The sequence below is a fragment of the Harpia harpyja genome, chromosome 2, assembly GCF_026419915.1.
Source record: "Harpia harpyja isolate bHarHar1 chromosome 2, bHarHar1 primary haplotype, whole genome shotgun sequence".
NCBI classification, from domain to species: domain Eukaryota; kingdom Metazoa; phylum Chordata; class Aves; order Accipitriformes; family Accipitridae; genus Harpia; species Harpia harpyja.
Genome location: NC_068941.1, coordinates 82,078,295 through 82,093,034, shown reverse-complemented (window position 1 = coordinate 82,093,034; position 14,740 = coordinate 82,078,295). Strand labels below are relative to the sequence as shown.

Genomic DNA, 14,740 nt, shown 5'->3' with positions numbered 1-14,740 from the left:
AGCAAGGATTTTTAAATTTAAAGTGTTTAATTATTTTGCATAAAGACAAAATGCCAAAAATGTTACACATTCCCTTATTTACAATCATCACAAACCACATGAAAGCATGCACACTGTAACAAGGTTCTAAATATTACTTCTTAAAAAAGTGCTATACAGACATGTTCCTTGCATACGCACACTCCGCGCTCTGTGGTATGTGACTGAGCCACCCTTGTGCTGGGACACTACTGAACCCCGTGCCCGAGCATGCCTGGAAATAATGTTTTGGAAGGGACTGGGAGTAGTTTCTGGGGAAGCAGCTTACGTCCACATCAGTAGCACAATGGGCTTTTGGCCCTTGGGTACACTACCAGCCCCACAGCAAGGCTGCTGTGTGTCATCCCTAGCGCTGCCACAGTTCTGCAGTGGCCTTGTGAAAAGCCAAACCAAATTCCTGCAAAGAGACACTTCCCAGCTCTAGCGGATATTTCTACCCCAGTACATGCTACATAAAATGCCACAAGGACTGTAAGAAATTCCTGTAACTGGTACATGAATCTGGTCTAAACTCCACTATAGCCACATCCCTCACTTTGACCTTCTAATCACAGTGCTAGAAGGGTAAAACAAAGGAGAGCCTATCTCAACACTGTCACAACCCTTAGCCTGGACACCCCATGCCCAAGGGCAGCTCCAAACCTGCAAATAATGCTGCTCATCTCCAATTCCTGCAGGAACAGCAGGCCCTGAACTCATCCTTTTATACTCTTCGCAGTAGCTTGGCTCTTTGGGTCAGGCTGCAAGACACATAAAAGCAAAATCCAGGTATATAGGCTGTGCTGCTGTTCAAAAAGTCGGGGATCTGATTTTGATAAACCATCTACCTTTCCTTTCTCTTCTCTCTCTAGGCTTAGGCAAATGCTAGCTTAATGTATCTTATCTCAGAGAAAGGTAAATAAGCCAAATGGATGATCACCCAAACCAAAAGCTAAGAACAGTTTGTCTTTAACAACTGGAGAAAGGTTGAAACTATCTACATTCTGAAGCAGTTCTTCAGGGTGGATGTACAATTCTGGTCCAGTAAAGGAAACAGGGTTTAACTCCTTGGATTAGGGGGTGGAATTCTTCAGTTTGACTCAATATTGGACCAATTCACCAGCATAACATTAGTGCACTCTAAGTAGCATGATCTCCAAATGGCGACAGCAGGATCCATCAACTGAAGTAGCCTTTACAATATGATGTACTTGTCACCTGCCAACGCAGGCTTTCTCACAAAAGCTTTAAGGAACATCATCATCATTGTAGCACAGGCTTAATGAAATCTGAAGTTTTGCTTGAGGCAGAGCTTGCAGAAAACAACCTATCCTTAAAGATCTGGAGAAACCTAGACAAAAAGGTAGATAACAGCATTTTATAAATACAATATATCTAGTCATTAACAGCAAAACATTTACTCTTTTAAGCTGTAATGTTACAGTAGCAGTAAATGAACAAAGCACTACATATGGTGAGCTTAAAGCACAGTATAAAAGACAAAGCCATATTGTCCATACCAAAGAAAGTGTTATAGATTGTATGAACACTTTGAGAATGTAAATTATGGTAAAAACAGAGAGTACCACATACCCTATATTCCTAAAGTATTTGTCAAAGAGAAAATGAAGCAGTTGAGCCTATCTTTCCCAACCCCTCACATCTTTTTCACCTAAGTGCAATTATTAATTCATAAAATGTATTTTTCTCTCAATTCTAATTAACACATTCCTGCCATGTCTTAAGTGTCCTACTAACTAAGGTTTTTTCCTTTAAAAAGCAACCAGATACATTAAAACTTATGGACATCTATTTTTCCTGTTTAAGACAAAAATTTTCCTTTAGCAAAAAGGCAGGTGGTTTGGAATTCTACCATGTAACCCACTATCTGGTTTTCAAGCAACATTCACCTTTCACAGATGAAGTTTGTGCCATTTGAGAGTTAGAGCTCATCACACCTAAAAACCATTTCTAAAGGCAGCATCTCTCTAAATATTGATCTTTACATCCCAGGAAACCAACGTGTTGCTCCACAGAGAAGCTATTTAATTCACTTACTACATTTTACATGTCAAAGATATTTTTTCAATTAGAATGAGTGATTACGAACCCACTGAATATATACACTCCTAAACAGAGACTTATTTACAACAGAGACAACTGCAAAGCAACTAAACATCAACTATCTAAAAGATCAGAAAGGCTCTCTTAACTGTGATGTATAGACGCATGCTTCTTTTACCTGCACATATCACCGTATGCTGATTGCACATATGCTGACTGTAAATCTCTTCCTCTTTCAGTGCAGATCTTGCGCAACTGCACCAGTTTTCCAAGACTTCATCTGCTGATCTCAGAGTACATCCCTATTCTTCAAATAGTCTTCTGTCACAGCAGAAAGTCCTTCTTCTTCCATACTTCTATATACAGAGAGACTAGATATTTTCAAATATCGAATTAGCACTTCAGAAAAATGAATCCATATTAAGTCTTATTTATGCTCAAAGAATTTAAATTAAAAATCAATAAAGTCAATAAAAGAATGCCATTAGCACAATTTTTAAAAGCTCCACCTGCCTTTTCCTCATATTGCTAGAATTCAAAATTTAAGTAGTGTAAAACTAATTGTGCACTGTATTCTTAATACCATATTCTTAATGAGTTTTCTTATGCAAAATATTGCAAGATCACTGTTGAACAGACATTTATATCCTAGTTCACAATGTTTCAGAGCCTGCATTAAATGTAGATCGAAGACAATCAAGTTACACAAATACTCTCTGCTAATAAAAGCTGTTTGATTCGAGATTACTACCCATCCTATTAATGCACCACAGGAACCTACAGTCCAAGAGAAAATTTTCATTGAAATCTACTGCTGCAAATGCAAAGTTATGACTTCATCACAAAAAAATTAAGAGGCAGAAAAGCTGCTACTGAAATAATTAAAAAACCTGGTACTTTTCATTTGGGTGATAATATAAAACACATGTTTTCTGGCTGAACAGGTAAATATTTCAATTTACTAAGCCTGAAATATTAGATCTTTCAATTGAGGTGCTGCATTAAACACAAGAAGATGGGATAAAATACTAATATAATAAAGGCGTAAAGAGAGCAACTGATCTGCTTTAACTGAACAGTTGGATTCTGTAGAATGATACTGCATATGGGCTACTGAAACAGAACAGGCAAAATAAGTAGTAAGCATGAACTCACCTCGATATTTAAATTTTTTTCCTCATTATTCTATCTTCAGCACTTGCACTTCCCCATTCTCTTTCAGGGTATTCTGATGGATGTCCTTCCAATAAACTGCTACAAAGTTTAAGCCTACAAATACAAGAAAAACCCCCTGAAGTGGCTTTATTATGGTAACATTTTTATACTAAATACAGCTACAACCTGCTATTTACTCTAATACAGACTATAACATGAGAAAATAAGGACAGAATTTTACCACACAACGTATAAATATTGGCCAACACATCCCTAATAGTTAAAAAAAATAAAAATTTATGTTTATAATAAAAGCTTGGATTGAAATGCAGCAATAAAGCAACTATGCTTCTAACTTACTACACAAAAGAAAGCCCCTGAATGATGAGCTGCATTTTATACCTCTCCAGCCTGCAGTCTGTATCTCTGCAAGTTTTGCTGTCAGGCAGAAGGAAGTTGGTTTTTTTCTGTTTCTGATTGTTCCATCCTGAACAACAACTGGCTGGAATCGGGTCACTGCATAAAAACAAACAACTATCATTGTTGTCAGCTACAAAACAACTTAATCTCTAAGGAGACAGAGAGGAAGTTTTCAGCTCCTAGGCTGAGGAAGTGAGAGACTAGTAACCACCATGGGGACCAATTCTGTAAAACGCCATTGCTTTCCGTAAAACAAAGAGGGTGAATGGGGCTCATCATCTTCCAGCATTACTTAATGGCACAAGCAGCAGAAAGCAACAGATGGAGACTGGAAAAAGCCAAGTATACTCAAAGAACAAAAACAACAACCAAACATACCACATGTTGGAGGAAACGTAAGGAGAGAAAAAAGAATAGTATTAAACAGTGAAGAAAGAAAAAAAAAAGCAAAGGACACCTTCACAGCACAAGCAACAAACAGAAAATCACAATCATTATGGTACTTACCTTGTTATTTCTATACCATGTTGTACTGTCATTACTTCATCATTTTCACCAAAAGCTTCCCACTCTGAGCACTTTGAAAAAGCCTCCTGATGTCCTGATTCAGTAAGACTAGAAAGAAAATGAAAAGGTCTCAAACCATGGACCTTTGTAACACAGTTCCTCTCAGTTCTTCTCAAGATAAGGGGGCTAAGTAGAGAGAAAACACCACACCTGTATAAACATTTTTACTAAGGTTAGTGTGAGAAGTCTACTAAACCCCAAAAAACTTAAATCACAGTTCCAGTTTTCTGGTGGTTCTGACAAAACTTTGTATAGAGTTTAAACCATGCTCTCCTCTACATAGCCTATCATTTCTCATTTATAGGAAGACTTCTTATGCAGCAGCTAGGAAAGGGGAAAAAACGAAATATGATTAAGACCAATCACTAGAGGAGTAGTTTAATTCCTGAACAACTTGGAATAATGAAGGTGTTAGCCTAAAGAACTCTACCCTTCTGTTATCCGTTTTTGAACATTAACCTCACTCTGTCCCAGTCCCAGACTGGGTGACCAATTCCTTGTTGTTCCAACAAGCATTTTCTTCCATACCACCTTTCATAAGGCAGGGAAAAGCTTAATCAAAATACACAAAGTTTCTTTCATATCCCTTCATGAATACATAGTCTCTGTAATACCTGTAGCAAACGTTAACATGGTAATAATTAAATAGGCAGCAAGTTTCAGTATTCGCTGACAGAGTTATGAGCACACATTGAGCTTCATTCCCTTACCATTACGTTCATCAACTTGTACACACTCTGAATGCCAAAAAGCAGAATGCAGTGCATGTAAGAGATATGAGAAATAACTATGGCAGATGCCTAAGAATTTCAGAATTACAACCTCTGAAGCACAAACCATGTTCCATAAGAAATCAAGAACAACACATTACCATTGCTTAAACCTACGCACAAAAACCAACCTATGTTGTGTCTTCTGACACTGAAGTTTCTTCACCTTTGCAATGGACCACTGTAAATATTTGCTATCATACAACACAATTATTTTGGCATGATTTCCCTTCCTCATTAAATTGCACACACATTTAGATAAAATTAAAACTATTTAATTGGAGGGATAAATGCCATTCATATTCCAAAAGTCGGTTCATAATATCAATATATCTCCATATGGAGAACCATTTCATACCTTTCCAGTGTGTGGTACATATGCACATAATGGTTTTTACTCTGTGAAACCACAGAGGAGTCAGAATTGTTTCTTTTTCTGCGTTTCCATACTGGAGAAGAATCGGGAGAACAGGGACTACAAAAATAAGACAGATTTTATGCACACAACATTTTTTCATCTGCGTTTAAATGCTTATCAGATTTCTGCAAAATAATGGTACATGCTACACAGGAAGACCTTTTTTGAGGTATGATTCTTCAGGCACAACAGAAGAACACAGAAAATAGCTCAAATTTTGTTTACGACTCCACTGTATTTTGGAAAGTGAACCCAGTCACAACCTCAGAAGAAACTGGGAAGCAGAACCATTTTGAGCTCCACACGCATGTCCCCAGATCAAGATACCTCAGTAAACAGGGAAGTGCACGAGGTGATTCACTGTTAAGTCTCCCCACTGTTCTGCAGATGGGCATAATACCGTTAATTAAAGATGGTCACTCTTGCTTCTAAAAAAGGTATCCTCCTTTCAGCACTTGCCAACAGTGCTTAAAGAAACCTCAGCACTCCACTCTATAAACAGACAAGCTGAAAAAACACTGCTTTTTCCTGCTGTTAATCATGCAATTCTGTAACGCTTGTAATTATTCCACATTCAATGCTCTGCACCAGTGACGGATTACGTTCAACAGCAAAAGTGCCAAACTCTGAAGCTGAGCATTAACACTGCCCTCCCTCACTAAACATTTCCCACAAAAAACTGACAGCATTAACACGTATTGAATTATTTCAGTAAGTTAACCACAGAAGTTTTATCTCATACCTCTCCAATGTGTAGTCAGTTTGCCTGCATTCATCTTCACCCTCATTTCTTTTCTGCTTTTCGTCAAATACAAAGGAGCCAGAAAAATCCTCGTCTTTGCAGAACCATTCCTGGGAACTGCCTGAGGGTTCTGTACTACTAAAAACCAGGGGAGGAAAAAAGGATTTAAAATACTACCCATCTGGCTTAGCGCTCCAAGCAGAAGACAGTTAAGCTGCAGTAATAACTGACAGTTCATTTCATATGACATCCAAACAGTGCAAACAACTGCAACTTCCACCATAGGTCAATTACAACACAGCTAAAACTATTTACACAATGCAGTTACAGAGCTAATAGAATTCCATTCACTCTTTTCCTCCCAATTTACTAGTCCAAATCTTCTAAAGTATTAGGTGGCATCAATTAGTGGAGCTAGCCTTGTTAGAGAAATTCAAAGTTCTGAAAAGAAAAAAAATTCCCATCTTGAACACAGTTGCCACTCTCCTGCAAAGAGCACAGAAATCTCTCTCTAATCTTCTTACACTTCTCAAATCCTCTAACATATTGTTATTGCAGGAGAAAGGTGGTTCCACTGACATCAGAAAAAGGGAAGATGGAAAGGTTATCAAGGTCAAGGAATAGTAATCACTGAATTTCTGCTTATGCCTATCCCTTTCTAGAAAAATAATTTTACCTTGTGCTCAACAGTTTAAACACACAGGCGAACGTAGTGTACTACTGTAGACAGACCAAATGCCTTCCTCCCCAAAACGCTTTATTGGAGATGAATTTAGACTAAATAATGGGAATATCTTGAAGATATAACTAACAGGATTCAAAAGGAAAACAAGGCATTCAAGGAGACTCCCATTTCTGAGCCTGATCTCCTCAGTTAGGAATGCTCCAAAGGAAACAGAGTCCTCCTGTGAAGCAAGAGACATGTACTGACTTAATTCACCCATACACACACTGGCTGCAGATCCCAGGTTTCTTCAGTAGGAGGATCCCAGGCATGCAGTGCAATCTTCCACAGCCTGATCTGCTGGTCCCAGGATCTACGGCTGTACTTCTTAAATTTGTTGGGAGTTCTAGGATGAACTCCTGGTATTCGCTGATTCCTGTAAATACACAGTAACATTTATTATTTCAGAACATGATTTTCCTGCTTAAAAAATCTTCCATCCACCAGATGACACAGGCATCAGTGGCCTAATAAATAAAATTTTCATATTTTTAAACACTTAACTGAAATGCTATATTCTAAAACACTGTCAAAAACAGACAACATGAGCAACAACTAACAGTAACATGCTGAGTCAGACCTGAGGTTCCTCCAGTCCAGCACTCTGACAGATGCCAAAAGCAGACCCCTAGGGCCCATGGACAAATATGAAACAGAAGCAGCATAACTCATACCCCTTCAATAGTATCCCAGCCTCCAGCTACTTCTATCTCAGTTTTCCCGAGTCACATGCAGTTTCTCTGTATTTAGTATTGTACTGAGTCTGGCTGGGATGGAGTTAACTTCCTTCACAGCAGTCCTTGTAGTGCTGTTTCAGATTTATGGCTAAAATAGTGCTGGTAACACACTAATTTTTGGTTATTGCTAAACAGTGCTTGTACAGCTTCAAGACCTTCTCTTTTTCCCACTCTGCCCCACCCCCTCCCACAGCCACTAAGTTGAGGGTGAACAAGAAGTTAAGAGGGGGAACTGCTGGGACAGCTGACTCAAATTACCCAAAGAGATATTCCACACCATGTAAGGTCATGCTCAAAAATTAAAATCAGGGCAGAGGAAGAAGGGGAGGTGTCTTCCAAAGTAGTTGCTGCTCATAGACTGCCAGGGCACCAGTCTGCTTGTGGGAGGTAGCGAGTGATTGCATTTGCATCACTTGCTTTCCCTCCCCCTTTTTTTCCTTCACCTATTAAACTGCCCTTATCTCAATCCATCAGTTTTCTCTATTTTACTGCTCTTATTCTTTCCCCATCCCACTGGGGAGAGGGAGGGAGCAAGTAACTGTGTGGGTACTTGGCTGCTGGCAAGGGTCAACCCACAAGTATCTTCAATGAACTTTTATTCCACCATTGTCCACAAATTATTACAATGGGGATTGCTGTAATTCTAAACAGCGTTTGTCTTCTGGGAGTATAGAAAACAAAGTCCCCTCATTCTCTGGGTAAAATGTAAACGAAATGCCCTTCCACTGAATCTACACTGGGCAGACACTGTAACAATGCTGTCTGGGATGACCCCATGGCTGGAAGTGCTATTTCTCAGGTAGTATCTCAAAGCAGATCCTGCCCACCAAACATTACTGGAGAGCTCACTTAAACTGTATCTTCAGTACAAAATAATCCTGTTTATAGCCCTACCATACTGGAGTCAGCTTTATGCCTGGAAGGAAGCATATTACAATAATGTTTTAAATCATACCAAGTACCTTGGTCTCAGGTGGCTCCCCCTACCAGCTTCACAGATCAATGTACTTAGCCATAGCACTTTTTGTAAGATAAACACATCCTGCTAAGGAACAGGATTATAAACTACCCTGTTACAATGCCACCCAGAACACTTTTTTTTTTAAAAGTTTATCCCATGTTTTTTCTGAATGCTGTTCTCATCCTTTCCTATTCTCCACCTATGATTTAACTGATCACATTACAGTCATGCAAGTGCCAGGCATCACCATAAGAGTGGCTGCAGTCCTACCACTGATGACAGTGACAAGCAAAATTACAATTCACAAAGCGATCCAAGACTCTTTGAAGAAAAAATCTTTGAAGATTTGATGATGATATGCTATCTGTGATCATTTACGGTATCTGTGGTTGATTTTTCATCATCTAGTCTAATCTTTCCAGTTTTGCTCAACAACAAGCTTGCAGTGTCCACTGCACTTGGATAGCAATTTCCACAACAGACTCTTAGAGGTAGAATCCATAGAAAGCTGGCAACTATAAGTAGCAAGCCATATTTAGAAAAACACCTCTAAAAATAACCCTCAAAACAAAAAAACCAAGAACACAAATGCATATCCACACATTAGTACAAACTAGTTTCTGAACCTTGATAGCTCTGCAGTAAGCAGAGGGGGCTGGCTAAGAAATCTTGATTTAAGTGCCACAATTCACAGACTCTGAAGCCCAAAGTGGAATAACAGAGAAAGCAAGAAATCCAGGTTTTGATTTGTTAGTTACTGATGAATCATTGAAGACTGGTTTCCTTACCAATACTTAAATGCAAGGCTTTATTCAGTCCTCATTTAAAGCTGTCATTTCCTACTATCAATTAACTTCACACTGGCCTAGCAACACAGTCACCAGAAGCATCACAGGGAGGTGATTAATACAGAGTTTATTTGAAGTATATTTGCTACTGGCAACAGCAATACACAAAGGGAACATTTAGCTTTAAATTTTCCCTATCTAAATTTGCTCCTATGCAGAAAATACCTGGCTTTTCTTTGACAAAAATCAACTGATTTTAAGTTTTCTTCAGTTACTGTTCATAGAATTTTAAGAGAACTAAAGCTGTGTGCTCATCTACACACACATCAGGACATAGGTAAGAGTTTATTTGGAAATGTGCAACATAGTGCAACTTACTTTGGAACTTCTTTAATGTATCTGTCATATGCAAGGGTATTCTTTCCAAAATTGATCTGTTTTTGTCTTCTCCTCAGAACCACTTCATCTGTTTCCCTTTCAGCTGGATTAGCAGAATCACTTGAAACACAACTTAAAAATAAAAATTAGAATTAAGTTGAAAAGAACCTTAATAACTTTACAACAAGTTATATAAACACATACTCTAGAACTACATGCATTCTTACTCTGATAGACAGTAAGCACAACTCTTACTTCACTAGTTTACAGAAGTGAAAGTTGTACTAACCAAATGAATCACTACAGAAGGTTTTGCAAGTTCATGCAGTTGCTCAGGTTTGTAACAAGTAAACATACACCTGAGGGTACTGGTGCTAGAGCTGCCTTACTAGAAGCTTACAGCTAGTCCTACAGCAAGCAAATCAAATGATACATGATTATTGCTTATATGTGTAACAACCTTCTAATATAAATACGAAAAATCTTAAACTCAATAGAACAAAGATGGATAATATAAAGGAGGATAGCTTGAATGACCTTAACAGCCATTTCTCTCTCCAAGCCACGATGGCTGGTTTTCATTTTTCCTTTCACTATTCCAGTATCTTCTCTTATGGAAAGCTGTAATGAATATGCAATTTAAGCTGAAAAAGAGAATCTGGAACGATCATACAAGTAGCTTTTGAGATAAGACTTCTCAGTGCTACTTTCTCCTTACGGCTTCCTTCAGACTTGATATGAAATAGCCTGGCTGTGTTTCAAATCTTCACTAATGCTTGTAAAGTTGGAGATCATCAGATGGTTATTGCTAAAACTAAAGCAACAACAGTTAATAATTGCTCAATACCTACTGTGTCATTTTTTTATTTGATGTCCTCATAGTTTTGCCTTCTTCAGTTCTACCTTCCCAGTCTGGGCAACTAGAAAGAGGCCTAGAACGTTCTGGTGTTGCAGAGCTAGAAAACATTTGAGAACTCAATATGAACACTTGTTGCTCATAACATATTTAATGAACAGGAACTTCAATAGTGGACAAAAACTGCTCCACAACTGTAACACCATGGGCATGGCCCTACCCTATTTCATTTAAAAGTCAAACAAATCAAAACACTTCAGCTCAAGTCACCTTTAGTAGTGATTTAAGACTATCAGTTTTACTTCGCAGGCAAAGAAAATGGTCACGAACTGAATTTCAATTCAGAACACAGACCTGACAATCTCTTAAAATACTGCCAGCTCAGCGAATGCGAATACTTGGCTCTACTACTTGAGGACCTTCTCAATACTGCAATTCCATCAAAGAGCACAATTCATGAAATAACTTGAGGTCAAAATCAGTCTAATCACTGCTCTCTGTCATCAGCTAAGGACTTTGTAAAGGACCAGGGAAATGCTTAAGAAATGGAAAAATGCCCATCACATGAGCAGAACTAACATTTTGTCAGACACCATCATATCCCAACATAATCATTTCAAGTATGTAAACTCCACTGTGTAAAGCCAAAAAGTTAGTCAGGAAGCTCTTACTTAAATAATCAGTTGGATCACTGATGTTGTCTGAGTGGAGAAACACCAGGTTCCTCATTAACTTAAAAAATATAATAAATAAAAACTGTATAATGCTGTAATATTCTAAAGCGCTGAAAACTTCTCCTTTCAGTCTGTCTACTTCTTTCAATGTTAATGCCACAACATTTAACATAAGTAATAAAGAAGTAGACTTAGCTTATAGTCTTACTTTCCCTAAGCAGTTTCACATCACCAGATATTATCATCCATGGTGCCAATGTCATTTTAACACGACAGACATTCATTCCACACTAAGAAGGAACATACCTACTCAGCAAGAGAAATACAAAATGCTGCTAGCACATCCAGCTTGACTCACAATCACAACATACTGTTAATATTTTTTTTATGATAGCATCAAAGACATAGAAAACACTCCTGAATACAAAGGCTTTCCTAAGCTCTTCAAAAGATTCATTTATTAACTGAAGGAATATTAAACATGCCATCAGAAAAGACAATTGCCTTCCTCTAATGTAATACTCGGAGATGTATAAATTATATATAAAAAAAGTGTTCATGTGCCCTCAGTGAAATATTTCATCTCTTCTAACTTATGTTCTACTCAGTTTTCTGCACATATCCAAGCACTCACCACTTTTCACACCTCCTGTCAGACATTAAGATACCAATCTTAACCACTTCCTCCACCTCAGGTCTTCAGTCTAGAATATACAAAAGCAATCCAAAATACTCCTAGAACTACCTACCTATAAAATTTGATCTTATATCAAATTGTTCTCCGTACTGGATTACAAAAAACCAAAAAAGGTCTTTACTAAAAACTGTAGTACAGCTGAATATACCGAGGGCACTGTCAAGTGAAGAGACAAACATCATGGTTTGCCCAGACTTACATATAAAGATGCATAAGCAAAGAATAAAAAGTAACAGCATATTGCTTCAATGGAAATTTTATACTAATATTGAAGACTTCAGCAATAAAGGGCTTCAACTGCTGCCTCAGTACATACCACTTCTCTCTTTCATATGGAATACTTGCTAATATTATGGCATGTATTTCAATTAGCCAAATGGAATGGTCTACTCTTGCATAATGAGTTATTTTTTAACTCTGTGCTACTGTATTATTAGAAAACATTTAATTTAATCACGTCCAAGGTTTTGCTGGATTCCTAAAGAAAAGAATGCAGCAAAGTGAACATTTAAACAAACTTCACATTTATTCCTTACCTCTCCAGCCATTGGTCTAAATGCCTACACTGATATTCATCAAACACCAAAGAGTCTGAATCATTCCAGCTTCTACATTTCTGTTCTTGATACCAGCAGTGTGGATATTTCACAGAACTAGAAAACAAGAATTTTCATCAGAAAACAAGTCACTGGTAGTCACTGAACATTGCCTAAACAAAACAAATACAGACAATCTGAGTATCATCATTTATAGTTACAAAATGCTGATTTGGTATACAGATACGCGACTTGCGTCAACTTAACTCATTCAGGCAACACTAACTTAACAAAGGTGTTAGACAATGCAATTGCTGAAAAAAGGTCTTTGACTAATGCAATTAAGACATCAGAATTTTAAAATAAACCATTAATATTTAGGTAACCAGAAGTATACCCTTTCTCTATTTGCAAACAAAAAGGGAAGGGGAAGAAAAAACCCAACTGAGGACTGTCACCAGTGTTTATGGAACTGCTGACATGTGCCAACGTTCATAGACTGTCCTCTGTCAGCAATGCATTATTTGACATTTATATACCATTCTATCCAGTACAAAAGTTGTGGAAGAGGCAAATACAGAAACATCACTTCAACACAAGAAAACAGCATGTCTAAGGAGAATCAGGTCAAACGTTTATGTGGAAACACTTTTACACAGGAAATTCTTTACCAGACACTGCTCCAGAGTCCTCACAAGTAAGCATGGGGAAAAGGAGCTAGAGCAGGGTGCTTGCAACACGCTGGAAGGACAGCCAGAGATTGCTTAAGGATTAAGAGTTATCTACATTTTCCTCCTCAGTTCTGGCAGCGTTGACATCTTAAATGATAGGTTACTAAACAAAGCGTCGTCACAGCGTCTACTAACATCAGACCTGGCTTCTGAGCTAAGGACCACGCCTGCAGATCTGCCACGACCTGCAGATCTGCCACGACCTGCCTGAGAGAATGACCCTATACTGCAGGCTCCACACAGCAAACATACTGTTGCTCTGTATGTGCGAGTAAACAGTAAACGTACTGTTCTGTATGTGCAAGGTCTCTGCACTTTTTAAGTCAACAAGTGAGAGGGAAGGAAAGTTTTTGTTATTTTAATCCTGGATTAATAACCTATGTTTTCTTTCCCTTCCTCCTCCACCCTGACCGGCTTTGGGAGTTTCCTGCTCCCAGAGGGCTCAAAGTTACTATCACACAGCACAAATCGCTTACTCCGAATCACAGATCTAGGCAAAAGGACATTTTCAACACATTCGGTTTCTGCAAAGGCAGCGAACGGATAAAACCTTCCTCTAACCACCCTCAGCAACAATTACCCAATTTAAAGACTTCAAGAAAGAAACAAGCAAACAAAAAAGCACAACACCTAGCATGCCTTACGTATGACACTATTTGAAAATCTAGGGAAAAATGCTAACGGACAATCACGCCTTTCAGAAATATTGCAGTATTTCTCTACCTCCAGTGCCTTGCACCACCCCCTGCCCGCTGCAGCCTCAGCCTGAAGGCGAGCCCCAGCCGGACTGAGGGCATTTCACCCCAGCCCACACGCACTGCTGCCTGGGCTGCGGCGCACCTTTCGCTCCCAGCCCCACTCTCCCCCCGCCGCCAGAAGAGGCCGAAGCCACCTCTGCAAAGCAGACTCCCTCAGCGAGGGCGCCCGCCCGCGGGCCGCAGGACGAGCCGACGTTTGGTGCACGGAGGCGAGCTGCCAGCAGCCGCCTCGCCCCGCTCCGCCTCGCGGGTACCGAGGAGGACGAGGCTGAAGGCGGGGGAGGGTGGACGAAGCCCACCCTGCGACCTCCCCACCGCCCACTCCCACAGCAGCCGTCCTGGGACAGGCAGCGCCACACCCCCGCCCGCCAACACACCGGAGCCCCGGCAGCTCTACAGAGGCCCTGAGGGAGCAATACCCCCGCCCCAGCCGCCCCCGGCCCTCCGCGGTAGCTCCCACCTGCGCAGCCCGCCCGGCTCCCCGCCGCCGGCGTGGCGCGGCCGGCCGCGCTGCCCGCGGAACATGGCTGAGGCAGTGGCCGCACGCCGCTGCGGAACATGGCTGCGCCCCCCGGGGCGAAGCAGCGCGCAGGCGCAGCCCTTCCTCCCGAGGGAAGGTCGCCGTGGGCAGCGCGCATGCGCAGCATTCCTGCCGCGCGGGCTGCGCGGCGGGGAGTTGCCGCTGCGCATGCGCACAAGCGCCCTTTGGGTCGTGTCAGGGTGCTGCAGGCAGAGCGCGGGGCGAG

General features: G+C 40.1%; 1 protein-coding gene across 5 annotated transcripts; it reads right to left on the bottom strand.

The window, feature by feature from the left end:
* Window positions 1–6: 6 nt before the first annotated feature.
* On the bottom strand, window positions 7–14,587 carry LOC128138942 (histone RNA hairpin-binding protein-like). 5 transcript variants are annotated; one of them, XM_052780694.1, is made up of 12 exons: window positions 14,455–14,587; window positions 12,506–12,622; window positions 10,594–10,698; window positions 9,743–9,874; window positions 7,105–7,254; window positions 6,155–6,292; window positions 5,353–5,469; window positions 4,165–4,272; window positions 3,640–3,753; window positions 3,238–3,351; window positions 2,261–2,453; window positions 7–1,369 (listed from the first exon to the last, which is right to left on the bottom strand). In XM_052780694.1, exons 1-10 carry the CDS (start codon window positions 14,517–14,519, stop codon window positions 3,246–3,248), a joined length of 1,152 nt encoding a protein of 383 aa, XP_052636654.1. In that variant the 5' UTR covers window positions 14,520–14,587; the 3' UTR covers window positions 7–1,369; window positions 2,261–2,453; window positions 3,238–3,245. The 5 variants fall into 5 exon arrangements, with proteins under 5 accessions (XP_052636654.1, XP_052636655.1, XP_052636656.1 ...); XM_052780695.1 differs by having other exon boundaries at window positions 2,261–2,438; XM_052780696.1 differs by having other exon boundaries at window positions 6,155–6,289.
* Window positions 14,588–14,740: the final 153 nt, after the last annotated feature.

Coding starts and splice junctions, on each gene's coding strand:
- LOC128138942 (XM_052780694.1), bottom strand. CDS start 14,519: ATGTTCCGCGGGCAGCGCGGCCGGCCGCGCCACGCCGGCGGCGGGGAG. Junction 6,293..7,104: donor ACCTGGGATCTGCAGCCAGT/GTGTGTATGGGT, acceptor CCTGGTTTTTAG/TAGTACAGAACCCTCAGGCA. Junction 3,754..4,164: donor CATGGTATAGAAATAACAAG/GTAAGTACCATA, acceptor GTTTTTATGCAG/TGACCCGATTCCAGCCAGTT.